This window comes from Scyliorhinus canicula, chromosome 5, assembly GCF_902713615.1.
Source record: "Scyliorhinus canicula chromosome 5, sScyCan1.1, whole genome shotgun sequence".
In the NCBI taxonomy this organism is placed as follows: Eukaryota; Metazoa; Chordata; class Chondrichthyes; order Carcharhiniformes; family Scyliorhinidae; genus Scyliorhinus; species Scyliorhinus canicula.
This window is the reverse complement of record NC_052150.1, coordinates 119,178,373-119,197,894: the sequence shown is the minus strand read 5'-3', so window position 1 is coordinate 119,197,894 and position 19,522 is coordinate 119,178,373. Positions and strand designations below refer to the sequence as shown.

Sequence of the window (19,522 nt, the reverse complement as noted above, 5' to 3'; positions counted from 1 at the left end):
CTCACGAATTCAATAATAACTCTCTCCTTAGTAAATTTCCACTAATGTGTCCCATTCATTCTGGATGGTTCTAGCTATTAACCCTTGCTTCACATTCTCATGGTGAATGGGGTTAAAGCGACTTGAAAAAGTGGACGACCTCCCTCTGACCTTGGCGGGCAGATTGTAAAAATGATCATCCTCCCAAGGTTTTTGTTTCAGTGTCTCCCAGTCTTTCTCCCCGAATCTTTCTTTGGTAAGGTCAACAAAATATGGTATGCTCCTTTATTTGGGTGGGCAAGACCCCATGGATTCATGGGGCATTTCAACAGAGAGGCAGCTGGGGGGGGGGGGGGGGGGGGGGGGCTTGACGCTACCTAATTTGTTGGGTTGCAAATATTGAAAAGGTGCAGGGGTAGCTTGAGGATCTACATTCTATATGGGGATGGATTCTATATAGCAGCAACAAAACCTGTATTTATATAGCACTTAAAACATCCCAAGGTGCTTCACAGAATAATTAGAAAATAAAGTGACACCAAATATTGCTTAACTAGCAGAAAATGTCAACCAACACAGGGATAATAGATGAATGGAGTTTGGTTTGAGTTAGGACAGTTGCAGCAAGGTTTTGGATGGCCAAGATAGTATGTGGGAGAATAGAGAATAGCCAGGAGTTAAGTCTATAGGTTTTGTCAATGGAAGAGCGTTGGGGGGGGGGGGGGGGGGGGGGGGGGCGGCGCGCGGGGGAGGAGGGTAAACAGGGAGGGATGAGGCAATTTTATGCAGGTGGTTTTATCATTGCCCCAGGATTTTTATCAAAGTCAAATATGGAACCAACTTGCAAACAGTCTGGTTCAACTGCCGTTAACAGGTATGGAGTGGTTGGCTAGAGAATTTGGATTTGCGGCTTTGGTTGCCCCAATATTTGATTGGTGGAAATTTCTGTTCATCCAGTACTGGATATCAGACAAGCAGTCTGATAATTTAGAGACTGTGAAGAGTTCAAGAGACCTCTAGTATACCTGGGTGGCATGGGTGTACATATTTTGACCAAAACTGATAGTTTTGTGGGGCAGCACTTGAAAGAGAAATAGGAAAGTACCAATAATAGAGCCACAAGGTATAACAGGAAGATAAGCCATTTCAGGTGATTCTTTAATGACATAAGACTGGCACACAGGTGTGTGACAGTGGAGATGTTGGGGAATGATTGTGTGATTAACTGTCAAAGATTGAAGCCAGGCAACAAGGAGGACGGAAAGCTTACCTTTGTCACAGTCACATAGTTGTGACTTTGAGACATTTTGGTATTCCATAGATTTCCATTGAATCCCTGAGTGTAGAAGGAGGTCATTCAGCCCATCAGAGTCTGCACCGACCCTCAGAAAGAGCACCCTACCTAGGCCAATCCCTGTCCTGGCCTCATAACCCCTCAGATTGATCATGGGCAATCCCACCTAACCTGCACATCCTTGGACATTAAGGGGCAATTAATGGCCAATCCACCTAACCTGCACATCTTTGGACTTCTGGTACTGTCATTTTCTTTCTGATGTTTCTTGCATTTCTGTATTATAAATGTAACCTGTTTCATGTCCCACAGTGTCTGCATTTTTCTGATCTCTGGTTCGTGTTTGGATTTTAGGATTTCTATGCCTATCACCACCGTTTTTTCCTGCAATGGTAACCATATATGTGAATGTACTTTAGTAAGTGTATGTTGTCTTGGACCCACCTCTAAAGTAGTACAAAAGATAACCTGTGAACAATATAGAAATAAAAACTTATGTATCTGTGCTTCGACAACCAAAACTTATACTGCAATTATATTGATGGCAATATTCCCAAAGTTATTATAAATGAAAGTACAGTGATGTTGAAATCTGTAAGATAACCAGATGAAACTATAAATTTAATGCATACATCTTAAGTCCAGCTACATAAAAATGAATTTATTTAACTTGTCTTGCTGCTGGAAAATGTTACTTCATCCATAAAACATTAGTGTACAGTAAACTACTCACATTCTTCTTAGTGATTTAATAAGAAGAAACTGATAAAAACATAATTGCAACAAAAATACTGATGCAATATAAGTACTGATGCAATATCAACAGGGGGAAATTATTAAATGTTAATTATTTACTTTCTCTACTAGAAGGATATTATGAAGCATTGCTTGATGTTTCTCAAGTCATAGCCATATAAAAAGGTAATATTACAATAATCATGGGGGACTTCAACATGCAGGTGGACTGGGAAAAATCAGGTTGGTAGTGGATCCCTAGAAAAGGAATTCATGGAATGTCTACAAGATATTTTTTTGGAGCAGCTTGTGGTAGAGCCCACTAAGGAACAGGCAATTCTGGATTTGGTGATTTGCACTGAGGCAGACTTAAGTAGGGAACTTAAGGTGAAGGAACCCTGAGGGGACAGTGACCACAATATAATAGAATTTACCCTGCATTTTGAGAGGGAAAAGCGGGAATCAGATGTAATGGAATTACAATTGATTAAAGGTAACTAGAAAGACATGAGGGAGGAGCTGGCCAGAGTTGATTGAAAGGGGAGCCCAGCAGGGAAGACAGGGGAACAGCAATGGCAGGAGTTTTGGGAGTTATTCGGGAGGCACAACAGAAATCCATCCCAAGGAGGAGGAAACATGCTAAGGGGAGGACGAGGCATCCATGGCTGATGAGGGAAGTCAAGGACAGCATAAAAGCAAAAGCATGCAAGGTGGCGAGGATTAGTGCCTTTAAAAACATGCAGAGGACAACTAAAAAAGCAATATGCGGGGAGAAGATGAAATATGAGTGTAAATTAGCTAGTAAAATAAAAGAAGATCACAAAAGTTTTTTTCAATATATAAAAGGTAAGAGAGGCAAGAATAGACATTGGACCACTGGAAAATGAGACTGAGGAAGTAGTAATAAGAAATGTATTGTAGGAGAAGAAACCTAATTGGAGTAATTCAAACAGCTCCACGAAAGATACTCATGAATTTGAATGTGTTGTTGCTTTTCAAAAACTTGAGAGGAAAAGGATGTTGGTGATGGGACTGTAATTTGCAAGGGCAAGGACATTTCTTTTTTGAGGCGTGGAATAATAACAGCCAATTTGAAGAGGGGAGCAGTATCTGAACAAATAAAACTTAATATCAGCTAACGTGGGAGACCATGAAGGGACATTGGGTGGGCATGGATTGATGAGGGCATGAAGGGAGAAAATAAGACAAGTTTAGGGAGAGCTTTAGAGAGAGGGAACTGGCAGAGGCCACTGATTGAATGTTCTTAATCCTAGTGACAAAGAAGTCCATTAGATCCTTGCACTTGTTCAAATGATAGACTGTGAATGGAGAAAAATGTGGCATTTTCAATTCCATCTGCGCAAATATATCTGATAAGAATTTGCTTTCATTGCATTGAATGCATTGGAAGTAGCCTTGTTTCTAAAAACATTTACATTACAATTTATTATCATTATAGACAAAATAAAATGACCATTAATATCATTGTTTAAGAATAGGAAGAATCACAAAAAAACTTTTATTCACTGCCTGAAGACAGACATTTAATGGCTGAGAAAGCATGCATCAATCTATGGTTGTGCACTAAGCTCACAGTAGAGAGCCTTGTGGAAGATTGTGCCTATGAGCAATTTTTCTTCATAAACAGTGGCAACTGATGAGCCTTGGAGAGTAGAGTCATTGTTGACATACACCTGGGTCACTTTTGGGTCCATAGAGAGAATGTTTTCAATTCTGATTACCTGCGTAAAAAGCGAAGTTTACTTATTCAGTGTAACTTTAAAACATTCTAACTAACCAAAACAAATGTCTATTTTCTCCAGGTGATGACAAGCCTAGCTGAAGTAAACAGTCCTTCTGGTTGAGTACATATTTTCTTCAGTTCAAAGTCAGTTTTAAATTATTTAACTGTAGCTAAAGCTTTATGAAACCGAATTCATCATTAGCTCTTGGGCTCCTATGGAACTTTAAAAAAAAATTTAGAGTTCCCAATTAATTTTTTCCAATTAAGGGGCAATTTAGCGTGGCCAATCCACTACACTGAACATCTTTGGGTTGTGGGGCGAAACCCACGCAAGCACGGGGAGAATGTGCAAACTCAGTGACCCAGAGCTGGGATCGAACATGGGACCTCGGCGTCGTGAGGTAGAAATGCTAAGCACTGTGCCACCGTGCTGCCCTCTCATAAGGAACTTAACCCCCAAATAGACAATATGATCTTGTGATTATGTTCATCCATCTAGAAAAGGCTCAAGTTTAAATGTTGAGATACATTTCCAACAGCCCTCCTATTTCTATAATAACATGTTTGTGCCAATATTCTATATTTTTCAAACATGTTTCAAAAACATTAAGATAATTAACAGGATAGGTTTATATTTGCAGATTCAGAGGAATGTTCCTAGTGCAAATTTTACTTCAATATTTATAGGTTACACAAGCAGGCATTCAACTATGAGTAAATTAAATTGTTGACCAATCGTAGCAGCTCCCCCCTCACTTAAAATTTTAAAAATCACTAGGCCTCTCATAATCAAGTGTTCAAAAGACTGTATGCACACTGTTTTGCCAAACCCTACTGATGTTATGCTCAAGAGATGTTCCAACCTGAAACACTGGTTTCACATGGTTTGGATATTAGTGAGAAAAGTCTGCAGAAATGGTGAGAACTCAAATCTCTCCTATTTAAAAACAATAAAAATATTTATTAAAATAGAAGATAATGAAATACTACAAAGAACAATCTTATACTTCAGCACATTAGCAGTAAGCACTTAGTACCTCAAATACTGGAAACCCAAAAGCATCTGTTTCTCTTGTAATCCTAAACTCTACCCCTCCATTTACCAAACAACAACCTTAAATCTATTGGTCAAATCTAGCCAGCGACTACCACACTATACGGCGTCAGTAACCAGGAATTGGTAGTGGTCTTTGGTTCAACAAAGAAAGCGATCTTTTGCACAAACTGACTTTTGTCTTCAGCAATTCATCTCCAGCTGAGTTGTTCCGGAGGTTGGCTGCCACTGCCTCTGCCTCTCTCTTTTCCTGTTGCTTCTTCAATGAGCTTTGCACATGAGCAGTGGGACAGAACACATCCACATCCGAGTGAGACACAGCCAGAGTGAGTTTGAAATTCGGGAATTTGAAACAGAATGGGAATTCGGTGCGGAGCGTGAATAGATGATTTTTGTTTTTTCTCCCTGCTTTGTAACTTTTTAAATCTTCAGTGAGTGATCTTGCCCTGCTGCAACAGCTGAGGCTACAAGGGAGAGAGCTGATTGGTAAGTAGTGGGTAACGTCGGTAAGTCTTTACAACTTTTATCACATAGTATAAAAATAGTTTTTGTGGTTTATAATCTGTATGGGCTGTACTTGGTAGTAATGAAGACAGGTAAAGAAGGGCCATAGAGAATTGAATAAAATCTAATATCAAGCATCTTCCAAAGGTTTAATTTAAAGGGTAAGTAATGGCAGGAGACCTCAAAGCTGTGGTTTGCACCATATGGGAAACTGGGAACTTTTCATTTCCCGGGGCCAGCATATGTGCAGGAAGTGTCTCCAGCTGCAGCTCCCAGAAGCCCGGGTTTCAGAGCTGAAGAAGCGGCTGGGGACACTGGAGCATCCGTGAGGCGGAGTGTCATGGATAGCACATATAGAGAAGTGGTCACACCACAGGCTCAGACTCCACAGGCAGGCAGGGAATGAGTGACCACCAGGCAGGCAGTGCAGGAATCTCTGACTATTCCCCTGCAAAACAGATATACCACTTTGGATACTGTTGAGGGGAATGGACTCTCAGGGGAAAGCAGCAGAGGCCAAATTTGTTGCACCACAGTTGGTTCTGCTACAGAGGGGAGCAGTAAAAAGTGTGAGAAAGCAATAGTTAGAGGGGATTCAATTGTAAGGGGAATGGATAGGCGTTTCTGTGTTCATCAACAAGACTCCAGGATTTGCCAGGAGATGTCAGCCATTCATCGACTTCTTCGAATATAGGTAAGATGTCAACAGTGGGAGGGGGGAGGGTAGCTATTTAGGTGTTTTGATTATTTGCAGCCCTGTTTATTTATTTTGTTTTATGGTTGTGTTTGATGTGTATATGTAAATGTCTCCATAAAATATATATATATTTTTTAATGACTTGAGGATGGTATGTTGCCTCCCTGGTGGTTGGGTCAAGGTTGTCTCAAGCGGTTACAGGATATTCTGGAGGGGGAGGGTGAACAGCCAGCGGTTGTGGTACACATTGGTACAAATGACATGAGTTTTTTAAAAAAGGATGAGGTTCTAAATGCAGAATATAGAGAGTTAAGAAGAAAGTTGAGAAGTCGGACCTCAAAAGGTAGTAATCTCATGATTACCTCCAGTGCCACGTGCTAGTCAGAGTAAAAATAGCAGGATATAGATGAAGAGATGATCTGAGTGGGATGAAGAGATGATGTGAGTGGGAAGGTTTCAGATTCCTGGGGCAATGGGACCAGTTCTGGTGGAGGTGGTACCACTACAAACTGGACGGGTTACAACTGGGCTGGGCCGGGACAGGACGGATGTCCTAGGGGGAGTATTTGATAGAGTGGCAGGGGAGGGTTTAAACTGAAAAAGCAGGAGGATGGGAACCTATGCAAGGAGTCGAGGGGGAATCGAGGACAAAAACAAAAGAAATAAAGGGGAATAAGAAAAGTGATGGGCCAGATTCAAACAGGGCCACAGTGGGAGTTGTAGAAATAATGTCAAAAAGATTAAGGCCTTGTGCCTTAATGCGCAGACCAATTGCAATAAAGCGGATTAACTAATCGCACAAATAGATGTAAATAAGGGTATGATATAATTGGGATTACGGAGATATTGCTACAGGGTGATCAGGAACTGAACATCCAGGGGTTTTCAGTATTTAGGAAGGACAGACAAAAAGGAAAATGCGGTGAAGTTGCACTGCTGGTTAAATGGGAAATTGATGCAATAGTGAGGAAGGTGGACAATGTGGAATCTTTATGGGTGGAGCAGAGAAATACCAAGGGACAAAAAAACAATAGCAGGCACTGTATATAGACTTCAAAGTTAGTGGTGATATTGGGAATGGCATTAAACAGGAAATGAGAAACGCATGTGATAAAGGAACATCTGTAATTATGAGTGATTTTAATCTGAATATAGATTGGGCAAATCAAATTAGTCACTATACTGTAGAGGAGGAATTCCTGGAACATGCACGGAATGGTTTTCTTGACAAATACGTGGAGGAAACAGCTAAAGAACAGGCCATCCTAGACTGGGTACTGTGTAATGAGAACGGAATCATTGGCAATCCAGTTGTGTGAAACCCCTTGGGAATGAGTGACCATAATATGATAGAATTTTTCATGACTATGGAGAGTGATGGGAGGGACTCCCAGTGGCGGAGTGTAGGTAGAGGTTGCACATTTGGTGGCTCCTTCCAGAGTCTGCTGTTTTTTGGCCCTTGTTGAAATTCCAGAAAAAGAACCCAGGGAAAAACGGGGCAAACAAAAGTTTGGTGGGGAGTTCAGCGGGAGGAAAGATGGCAGGAGTAAGCTTTCTAGGTGGGGCCACGCCCATTACAGTGGAAAAGTTGGCCGAAGTGATGATGGGAGAGTTCGAGTGGCTGTTTTTGAAACACTTCGGGGAGGAGGTGGCATAGTGGTATTAGTAATCCAGAGACCCAGGATATTGACCTGGGGACCTGGATTCGAATTCCACCATGGCATGTGATGGAATTTAAGCTCAATAAAATATCTGGTCTTAAAAGATGGCCATTGCTGATTGTCGAAAAACCCATCTGGTTTACTAATGTCCTTTAGGGAAGGAAATCTGCCATCCTTACCTGGTCTGACCTACATGTGACTCCAGATCCACTGCAATGTGGTTGACTCTTAAAAGCCCTCTGAAATGACCTAGCAAGCCACTCAATTGTATTCAACCACTACAAAAACACAAAATAGAAATGAAACCAGACGGACCACCTGGCATCGAACCAGGCACCGGAAACAACAACGGCAAACCCATCACTGTCGACCCGGCAAAGTATTCCTTAATAATATCTCGGGACTTCTGCAAAAGTTGGGTGAACTGTCTCACAGACTAGTTAAGCCACAGCCTGACTGACATAGGCATACTCACAGAATCATACATTACAGACAATGTCCCAGATATAACTATCACCATTCCTGGGTATGTCATATCTCACTGGCAGGACACACCCAACAATGGTGGTGGGTCAGTGGTATACAGTCGGGAAGGAGTTGTCCTGGGAGTCCTCAACATCGACTCTGGACCCAATGAAGTCTCATGGTTTCAGGTTAAACATGGGCAAGGAAACCGCCTGCTGATTGCCACATACCGGCCACCATCAGCTGATGAATCAGTACTCCTCCATGTTGAACACCACTTGGAGGAAGCACTAAGGGTGGCAAGGACACAGAATATACTCTGGATGAGGGACTTCAATGTCCATCACCAAGAGTGGCTCGGTAGTACCACCACAGACCAAGCTGGCCAGGTCCTAAAGGACATAACTGCTAGACTGGGACTGCAGCAGGTAGCGAGGGAAAAACATACTTGACCTCATCCTCACCAATCTGCCTGCTGCAGATGCATTTGTCCATGACAGTATCGGTAGAAATGACCACCGAAAGTCCTTGTGGAGACATAGTCCCGTCTTCATATTGAGGATACCCTCCACCGTGTTGTGGCACCACCACCGTGCTAAATGGGATAGACTTCGAACAGATCTAGCAACTAAGACTGGGCATCCATGAGGCGCTGTTGGTCATCAGCAGCAGCAGAATTGTATTGGTTACGGGTATAGGGTGGATACGTGGGTTTGAGTAGGGTGATCATGGCTCGGCACAACATTGAGGGCCGAAGGGCCTGTTCTGTGCTGTACTGTTCTATGACTTCTATGCAACCTCATGGCCCGGCATATCCCCCACTCCTACCATTACCACCAAACAGCTAGGGGATCAATGCTGGTTCAATGAAGAGTGCAGGACAGCATGCCAGGAGCAACATTAGACATACCAAAGAAATGAGGTGTCGGCCTGGTGAAACTACAACACAGAACTACTTGTGTGCCAAACACCATAAGTAGCAAGTAATAAACAGAGCTAAGTGATTCCACAACAAACACATCAGATCTAAGCTTTGTAATCCTGCTGCATCCAGCTGTGAATGGTGGTGGACAATTAACTCACTGGAGTAGGAGACTCAACAAATACCCCCATCCTCGATGATGGAGGAGCCCAGCACATATGTGCAAAAGACAAGGCTAAGGCATTTGCAACAATCCTCAGCCAGAGGTGCCGAGTGGATGATCCCATCAGTCTCCTCCGGAGGTCCCCAGCATCACAGATGTCAGTCTTCAGCCAAAACGATTCACTTCACATGATATCAAGACATGGCTGAATACTGCAAATAGGCCCTGACAATATTCTGGCAATGACTTGTGCTCCAGAACTTGCTGCTCCCCTAGTCAAGCTGTGCCAGTACAGCTACAACACTGACATCTACCCGGCAATGTGGAAAATTGCACAGGTATGTCCTGTACATAAGAACCAGGAAAAATCCAACCCAGCCAATTTCTGCCCAATCACTCTCCATCATCAGCAAAGTGATGGAAGGAGTCATCAACAGTGCTATCAAGTGGAACTTACTCAGCAATAACCTGTTCACGGACTCTATTTCTGTTCCACCAGGATCACTCATTACAGCCTTGGTTCAAACATGGACAAAAGAGCTGAATGCCAAAGGTGAGGTGAGTGATTGCCCTTGACATCAAGGCATCTTTGACTGAGTATGGAATCAAGGCACCCTAGCTAAACTGGAGTCAATGGGAATCAGGGGAAAAGTCTTCGCTGGTTGGAGTTATATCTGGCACAAAGAAAGATGGTTGTGGTGGTTGGAGGTCAATCATTTCAACTCCAGGACATTACTGCAGGAGTTCCTCAGGGCAGTGTCCTCGACCCAACCATCTTCAGCTGCTTCATCGATGACCTCCCTTCCATCATAAGATCAGAAATGGAGATGTTTGCGGACGACTGCACGATGTTCAGCACCATTCATGACTCCTCAGTTAATGAAGCAGTCCATGTCCAAATGCAGCAAGACCTGGACAACATTCAGGCTTGTGCTGACAAGTGGCAAGTTACATTCGCACCACACAAGTGCCAGGCAATGACCATCTCCTTTTAGAGCAGATATAAGCATTGCTCCATGACATTCAATGGCATTACCATTGCTGAATTCAACATCCTGGGGATTACCATTGGTCAGAAACTGAACTGAACTAGCCACATTAATACTGTGGTTAGCAGGGCAGGTCAAAGGCTAGGAATCCTAAGACAAGTAACTCACCTCCTGATCCCCAAAGACTGTCCACAATCTGGAAGACATAAGTCAGGAGTGTAATGGAATACTCTCTACTTGCCTGGATGAGTGTAATTCCAACAACACTCAAGAAGCTCATACCCATCCAGAACATAGCAGCCCACTTGATTGCTCCCCCTTCCACAAACATTCAACCCTCCAACACTGACGAACAGTGGCGGCCGTGTGTACCGTCTACAAGATGCACTGCAGTAACCAAGGTTCCTGAGACAGCACCTTCCAACCTCACGACCACTATCATCTAGAAGGACAAGAGCAGCAGATACCTGGGGAGCCCACCACTTGGAGGTTCCCCTCCAAGTCACTCACCACCCTGACTTGGAAATATATTGCCATACCTTCACTGTCGCTGAGGCAAAATCTTGGAACTTCTTCCCTAACAGCACAGTGGGTGCACTTACACCTCAAGGACGAACTGCAGGGGTTCAAGAAGGCAACTCACCACAAGAGGTGATGTGGGAAGGTAGTGGTATAAATACCAGGATCTCATGGCAGAGCTGGTGAGGAAGCGAGCAGCCTTTGGTCGGGCGAAGGCATTGAAGAAAAGCAACGTGAGGTTTGGGGTGGTCTGCACAGCAAAGCTGGGGGGGTCACACACAACTCCAGAAACTACTATTTTGAGATGGCAGAGATGTTTGTGAAAGCTAAAGGACTGGGGCTGAATGAAGTTTGGACTTTGACGGTTTTAGGCTTTTTGTTCTCTTTTACTTATTTTTCGTTCTGTGTTTCTTTTTTTGCTCTTTAATTATTACTTTTTAAGTGATGTGATGGTTGGGTAGGGATGGTTTAGCGTATGTTGGGAGTTTGGAAGGGTTAGGTGTGGGAGGGGTTTGATGGTTTGTTCGATGTGGGGGAGGGGGCTCTGGCAGGGGCTGCCACACCAGCAGACGCACGTTGCTAATGAACGGGAGCAAGGTGGAGGGAGGGACTACAGTCATTGGAACCTGTATGGACAGGTTTCGTATGGGACTAGGAGGTGTGAATGGTGGAGGGATGGGGACGATACTGGGAGAGGTGGTTTCAAAAGCAAGTGGCTGGGGGGTTTCTGGGAAGGGGTAGGGGCAGGTAGCTGACACTGACATGGGGGGGCCAGGAGTAGGGGTTATGACTGACAGGAGGGGCAGGGGTGAGAGGACCACCAGTCTGAGTGGTGACATAGAATATGCGAGGGTTGGGGGGAATCAGAGGTGAGCGAGGGTTTTCTTGCATCTGAAGAGTTTGAAAGCCTCTATGGTGCTGTTGCAGGAGACTTATCTGAGGGTGAAGAACCAGGTGAGGCTGTGGAAGGTTTGGGTAATACAGGTATTCCACTCGGACTTTGATAGCAGGGCCTGGAGGCGTAGCTATACTGTTGGGTAAAAGGGTGAGGTTCCAAATGGAGAAGGTGGTGACGGATCAGGGGGGTGGGTATGTAATAATTAACTGTGCGTTGGAGGGAAGGTTGGTGGTGCTGGTTAGCATATACACCCCAAATTGGGACGATGTAGGATTCATGAAGATTATGTTGGCTACCATACCAGATTTGGATACAAACCAGTTAATACTGAGGGTTGGGGGGCCCTTGAAAACATTGTTGAACCAGAAGGTTCCAACAGTGACGTTTGCTGACTCCCTTCTGGTTGGCTGTGTTTATGAAGGAGATTGGAGGGGCGGACCAGTGGAGATTTCTGCACCCACAGGAGAGGTATTTCTTTTTTTCGCTAGTACGCAATATGTATTCGAGGATAGACCTTTTTTTGTCATGGGAAAGGCCTGTTGGCTGGAGTGAGGAAGGCAGAATATTCTGCGATTGTTATCTCGGACCATGCTCCACATTGGATGAAAGTGGGTCTGCAGAAGGGGCTGGCACAGAGGCCTGCCTGAAGGTAGGATGTCGGGCTGTTGGCGGACCCAAACCTTTGCACCAAAATAGGAAGAGTAACTGAGGACTGGGTTTAATAGGACTGGGGAGGTGTCGCCGTCAGTGGTGTGGGAAGCGTTGAAGACAGTAGTGAGGGGCAAGGTTATCTTAGTTTAGGCTCAGGTGGACAGGGAGGTAAAGGAGGAGTGGCAACAGTTGGCAGAGGAAATTTTGGAGGTGGATGGAAGGTATGTGGAGGATCGGACTTTGGATCTTCTGGTGAGGAAGGCGCAGCAGGCGAGGTTTGACCTTCTGTCCACGGGAAAGGCAATTCGGCAGTTAAGGCGGCGAAGGAGGTGGTATACGAGTATGGGGAGAAGGCTAGCTGCTTGTTGAAGGGTCAGCTCTGCCCACATGCGGCCACGAGAGATATTGTTTGGGTCCAAGATAGGACAGGGAGTTGGTTGTGGAACAAGGTGAACAAGATGTTTGAGGAGTTTTATAAGAATCTGTATAAGTCAGAGACTCCGGAAGATGAGTTAGACATGAGGGAGATTTTGGGGCGGCTGGAGTGTCCTGTGGTGGGGAGGAGCAGAGGGCAGGGTTGGAGGAGCTAGTGGGGGTGGAGGAAGTGCGGGCGATGATGGGGAAGATGCAGACAAGGAAGATACCGGGACTGGATGGTTTCCTGGTGGAGTTTTATAAGATGTTTCTGGTTGATAGGTCGGTGCCACTGCTGGTGGAGATGTTAGAGGACATGGTAGCGAAGCAGATACAGCCAGAGACAATGGGACAGGCATCCATTTATCTGCTGCTGAAAAAGGACAAGAACCCAGCAGAGTGTGAGTCATATAGGCCAATATCGTTATTAAATGTGGATGTCACGATTTTTGCAGAAGTGTTGGCGCTCAAGTTGGAGGAGTGCCTCCTAAAAGTGATTGGGGAAGAGCAGACAGGGTTTATGGCCGTCTAATGTGCAGTACCTCTTGAATGTGCTGCTTTCTCCGGTAGATGGAAATGAGTTGGAGTTGGAGTAGGCTGGATGCAGAGAATGCATTTGATCATGTGGAGTGGAGCTATTTGTTGGAGAGGTTTGGGATTGGGCCTAAGTTTATGGCATGGGTAAAGCTGTTGTACAAGGACCCGATGGCGAGTGTGTGTGCAAACTAGATGAATTCAGGGGATTTCGCTTCGTACAGGGGAATGAGGCATGGGTGCCCTATGTGCACTGACAATAGAGCCCTTGGCAATAGCGTTGAGGTGCTCGGATAAATGTAGGGGGAAAAGGAGGGGGGGTTTGTGGTGAAGCACAGGCTGTTGCACGTTTTCAATCCGGGTTCTTCCGGGTGGGGGAAATAATCGGACTGCATGGAGATTCGGGGCTTTTTCAGGCTACACGTTAAATTTGAAAAAAAGTTTGTCTTTTGTAGTGTCTCCTCTGAGGGCGGGAGCTGGAGTTGCCACTTTGGGTGGCAACTACCCACTTGAGGTATCTGGGAGTGCAGATGGCTTGGGACTGGGCTTGGCTCCATTAGTTGAACTTTACAAGTTTTGTGAGCCGGGTGAAGGAATATTTATTGTGGTGGGATAGATATCCCCTATTATTGCCAAACTGGGTGCAGGTGGTTGAGATGAATATTTTGCTGCAGTTTTTATTATTGTTTCACTTTTTTACACAATCACTGCCAAAATTGTCTTTATTGGGGTAGAGAGGTGGATTTTGTCGTTTGCGTAGACAGGTAAGGTAGCAAGGATTAGGGAGATGGTGCTCCAGTGAGGGTAAAAGTCGGGGGTCTTGACCCTTCTGAACTTGTTATATTATTATTGGGCGGTGAATGCTGAGAAGGTGCGGGGTTGGAGCATGGAGTCAGAAGCATTGGGGGTGAAGATGGAGGCAGGGTCCTGTAAGGAACCTTTGTTTGCCCCAGGGAGGTAGTCGGTGAGTCCGCTGGTGGTGGCACGCTGAAAGTATGGAGGCAGTTTCAGCCGCACTTTAAGTTTTGTTTCTTTTAAATTTAGAGTACCCAATTATTTTGTCCAATTAAGGGGCAATTTAGCGTAGCCAATCCACCTATCCTGCACATCTTTGGGTTGTGGGGGTGAAACCCACGCAGACACGGGGAGAATGTGCAAACTCCTCACGGACAGTGACCCAGAGCCGGGATTCGAACCCGGGTCCTCAGTGCCGTAGGCAGCAATGCTAACCACTGTGCCACTGTGCCGCCCAAGCAGCACTTTAAGTTGGGGGAGGGGTTGACGTTGATGTCAATTTGAGGGAACCATGGGTTTGAGCCTGGGAGGATGGATGCGAGTATTCAGGGATGGGAGGAGTGAGATTTGATGGAAATCTGTTTTTAGAAGGACAGTTTGCGAGTTGGAAGGAGTTGGGGGGCAAAGTTTGGGGGTCTGCAAGGGGAGTAATTCAGATATATGCAGGTGTGGGATTTTGTGAAAAAGGGTCTGTTCATCCTTTCTGCTGGCAGCGCCCTCAATACTAGAAGGGGTGCTGTCGGTGACGGATTGTGGGGGGGTCGTCTTGGTGATTTACGGGTGGATTTTGGAGGAAGATATGATGTCTCTGGAGGGGTTATGGCCAAGTTGGACGAGAGTTGGGGATGGCGCTGGAGGAGGGGTTGTGGGGTGAGGTGCTGCGGGGGTGAATGCCCCGACTTCCTGTGCGAGGCTGGGGTTGATACAAATGAAGGTAGTACGTAGAGTGCACCTGACAAAGTCAAGGATGAGCCGTTTTTTTGAGGGGGTGGAGGCTATTTGTGAGCAGGTCCAGGTCCCTGGGAGGGGTCCAGCGAATCACATACACATGTTTTGGTCCTGCCCGAAGTTGGACAAGTTTTGGGGTCATTCTTCAATCCTGCATGTGGACTGGTCCCCTGGGGGCCATATTCAGGATGTCGGGCTTGCCGGAGTTGCAGACAGGGACGGGGGCAGATGTTTCAGCCTTTGCCTTGTTGGTCGTCAAAGGCAGGTCGGCGGGTCCTGTTGGGGTGGAGGTCAGCTTCTCCACCTTGTGCCTCAATATGGCTGGGGGATCTGATGGAATTTTTGTACTTGGAGAAGATAAAATTTGCTCTGAGGGGAGGAGGGCCCAGTGGGTGTTTCACAAGAGATGGGGTCTGTTTGAATTGCATTTCGGGGAGCTGGTTGCTGCCAACTGCTGGGGAGGGGGGGGGGTCCAAGGAGTTGTTTTGATTTTGTAAATGTTAGGTGTTTTTGTGTGTTTAATTGTTTAAATTTTTGAAAAAAATCTGGAGTATGTCATATTTGATTCGGAGATGTCCTGAATCTTGATAAAGGAAACAATGATGATCTAAGGTGTGAGTTGGCTATGATCAATTGGTAAACGTTACTTAAAAGGATGACAGTGGATAGGCAATGGCAAACGTTCAAGGAGTGTATGGGGGAGCTGCAAGAATTGTTTATTCCATCTTGCGCAAAAGTAAAACGGGAAATGTGGCCAAACCATGGCTAACAAGGGCTTCCGGTGTGCACCATGGAGTAAGTAGTTACACACAAGGCAGCTCCTGCCCACGGTTACAGAAAAGAGCTCTTTTTTAATCAATACGGGGTGGAATTTTGATGAAAAGGCGTAGGTGAATGTTGGAGGAGTACTTTCCCCCAGGAATGGTATGTTTCTTGGTTACCAGACCCGCAGAAACAGTGAAAGATTTGGCTAAAGCTGCAGCAAAGACAAAAGCCTCTTCCAGCATGCAGGCGGGGGAAGGGCAAGCTTAAAGGCCTCAAGCTGACTTAAGGGCCTTTATGAAAACTGAATTCTAGCAGCAGAGGGAACAACTGTGAAAAGATCTCACCAAGGCCATTTAAGAAGCGGAGACGGCTGACTTCCGGTGACGGCGGGCGGGAGGCAGCCGTGCGTTGGAGGGCTCCCGTTCGGGAACGGCATTGTCGGGGATTGACGCCCGGTCCTAGGGGCAGCGAAGGCGGTGAGGGCCAGGAGAAAGCACAGGGAAGGGATATGTCGAGGTCCAGTAAGAAAACGGCTGTGTAAACAGCTGAAAGTTTGTCGGGGAGTAGAAAGGTCATCGCGGGGTCACCAAGGAAAATGGAGGCTGGAGCACCAGGGGAGACCTCATTGCTTACAGCTGAAGAAATAACTAAGGTAATGGCTGCGGAATTCGAAAGGCAGTTTACAAAATACATGGAGACAATGAGGGAGGTTTTGAGTGTGCTGGTGGAGGAGGCGATTTCCCCGGTGACGACGGCATTGGCGAGCACAGTGGCGGAGGTGCGGGAGCAAGGGGAGGCGCTGAAGGAAGTAGAGGAGACATTATTTCAGCATGGTGATCAACTTACGTCGATGGGGAAGGAGATGCGGGAGGTGATGGAGATTAATAAGGATCTGCGAGGAAAAATGGAAGACCTGGAAAACAGGTCCAGGCGACAGAATTTGAGGATTGTGGGGCTGCCTGAAGGAGTTGAAGGGCCGAGACCAACTGAGTATTTTGCCGCTATGCTGGCGAAACTATTGGGGCAGGGGGAGGATCCCTTCCGATATGAACTGGATCGGGCTCATCGGTTGTGGAGGCCTGTACCAAAGGCGAGTGAGCCGCCAAGGGTAGTGACTCTGTGCTTCCGTAGGTACAGTGTGAAGGAGAAGGTCCTGTGCTGGGCCAAGCAGAAGCGGGTGGTGCAGTGGGCTGGAGCTGGTATACGTGTATATCAGGACTTTATGGTGGAGCTGGCGAGGAGGCGGGCTGCTTTCAACCGGGTGAAGAGGGCACTGTAGATTAGCAAGGTGCAGTGCGGCATTGTATATCCAGCGAAGCTGAGGGTGACTTACAAGCTCAAGGACTTTTATTTTGGAACGGCGGAGGCAGCGGAGGAGTTTGCAAAGGCAAAAGGACTGTGGCAGAACTGAGAAATTGAGAAATGGCCATGTGCCGATGTAACCTCATGACTGTATTTTCTTTTTTTTTGTTTGTTTGTTTCACTGCGTGCGGGTGTATGGGCTAAAGGAGCCGATGTTGTATATATTTGGACAAGGGAAGTGATGGGACTTTCACTCGAAGTGAGGGCTCTTTGGGGTGTAGGTGGATATATGGGGTTCGTGTGCTAAAAGGGGATTTTTGGGCTTTCCTAGGGTCGGGCAAGGGGGAAAGGGACCCGGGCGGGGGCCTCCACGCTGGCCGGTCTAAGCCAGCCAGTGAACGGGAGTGAGGTGGGGGGAGGGGCTGCGGCCATCGAAGCCTGGCAGAACAGGGTCCGAGTGGTCTAGCCGGGGTGGAAAGTTGGGGGGGAAGGAACCGAGGTTGGGGGAAGGAGTTTTACAAGAGGCAGTGGACGGGAGGAGTGGGGGGGGGGTGGGGGTTTACAACTCTTGGGTATCGTGCACTCTTTCAGAGGTTGGATGGCGTTGAGTGTGTGTGTGTGTGTGTATGTGGGGGGGGGGGAGTGGACTCTATGGTGACCATGGGCGTTCCCGGACTCCTTTTTCTTTCTCTCCTTTGTTTTTTGTTCCCACCGTGGGAGGGTTTGTTTTATCGGATGCATATATTGACAGGTGAGCCGTTGTTTGGGGTGGTGGGAGGATTGAATCGTTGTTATTGTTAAGGGGATTGATTTTATATTTGTTACTGTTTACTGTCTGTGGGTGGGGTGTAAATTTAGAAGGAAAATGTGAAAATGGAGAATTTTTAAAAAACCATGGCTAACAAGGGAAATTCTGAGATAGTATTCAATCCAAGGAAATACAAATTGGCCAAGTATAACAGGTCTGAGGATTGGGAGCAGTTTAGAATTCAACAAAGGAGGACCAAGGGATTGGTAAATTTGCAGGGAATAGACAGACTGACTGTAAAAGATTCTATAAGTATGTGAAGAAAAAAGATTGGAGAAGATGCATGGAGGTCCCTTACAGTCAGAAGAGGAATTTATAATGGAGAATAAAGACATGGCTGACCAACTAAATACAAACTTTGGTTCTGTCTTCACAAATGAGGACACAAATAACATTCCAGAAATGTTGGGGAATACAGGGTTTAGTGAGAGGGAGGAACTGAAGGAGATCAATATTAGTAGAGAAATGGTGTTGGGAAAATTGATGGGACTGAACACTGATAAATCCCCAGGGCCTGATGATCTACATCTGAGAGTGCTTAGGAAAGTGGCTCTAGTAGTGGATGCACTGTTGGTAATCTTTATTAGTGTCACAAGTAGGCTTACATTAACACTGCAATGAAGCACTGTGAAAATCCCCTAGTCGCCACACTCTGGCGCCTGTTTGGGTACACTGAGGGAAAATTCAGAATGTCCAATTCACCTGACAAGCACGTCTTTCAGGACTTTGTGGGAGGAATCTAGAACCCCCGGAGGAAACCCACGCAGATGAGCCACAGGTCATAAAGGAGAGGGGGAAGGGCAAAAGCCCCCCAAAAAAGACCGCAGGACACAAGGGGCATAACTACAGAATCATAGAATTTACAGTGCAGAAGGAGGCAATTCTGCACCGGCTCTTGGAAAGAGCATCACACCTAAGCCCACACCTCCACCCTATCCCCATAACCCAGCAACCCCACCTAACCTTTTGGGCACTAAGGGCAATTTAGCATGGCCAATCCACCTAACCTGCACATGTTTGGACTATAGGAGGCACCCGGAGGAAACCCACACAGACACTGGGAGAACGTGCCGACTCCGCAAAAACAGTGACCAAGCCGGGAATCGGACCTGGGACACTGGAGCTGTGAAGCAACTGTGCTAACCACTGTGCCGCCCAGCTCGGCCAAATGGGGCCCATAGCCAAAGAGGGTGTGAGGATGGGGGGATTATTTAGATGAAATATTTATAGTGATCCTGGTTTGTTTGTATTATGTTTTTCGCAGTCTTTGGTCTATCTCCCTTTTGTAATTTTAATTTCTCCTTGGTTGCTGTTTGATATTATGCGCAGTTATGACACTTGTAATTTAACGTACGAACCAAAATGTGTAACATAAAATATGAAAACCAGTAAAAACATTTTTTTTTAAAAAGAAAGCAGTGGCAGGATCGGACAGCCAGCATTGATTTATGAAGGGGAAATCATGCTTGCCAAATCTACTGGAATTTTTTGAGTATGTAATTGGTAGTCAATGAGGGGAGCCAGTGGATGTGGTTTATTTGGACTTTAAGAAGGCTTTCAACAAAGTCCCACATAAGAGATGAGTTTGTAAAATTAAAGCGCATGGGATTAGAGACAGTGTATTGAGATGAATAGAAAATTGGTTGGCTGACAGGAAACAAAGTACGAATTGGCGGGTCTT

The 19,522-nt window shown here is 45.8% G+C and overlaps 1 protein-coding gene across 1 annotated transcript in view; it reads right to left on the bottom strand.

The window, feature by feature from the left end:
- Positions 1-1,913: 1,913 nt before the first annotated feature.
- Positions 1,914-19,522, bottom strand: part of LOC119966210 (serum paraoxonase/arylesterase 2-like) — an 88,599-nt gene continuing 70,990 nt past the window's right edge. The window contains exon 9 of the mRNA XM_038797546.1: positions 1,914-3,750. Within this exon, the coding sequence (XP_038653474.1) occupies positions 3,580-3,750 (171 nt within the window). The 3' untranslated portion in view covers positions 1,914-3,579. The remainder of the gene's footprint in view (positions 3,751-19,522) is intronic.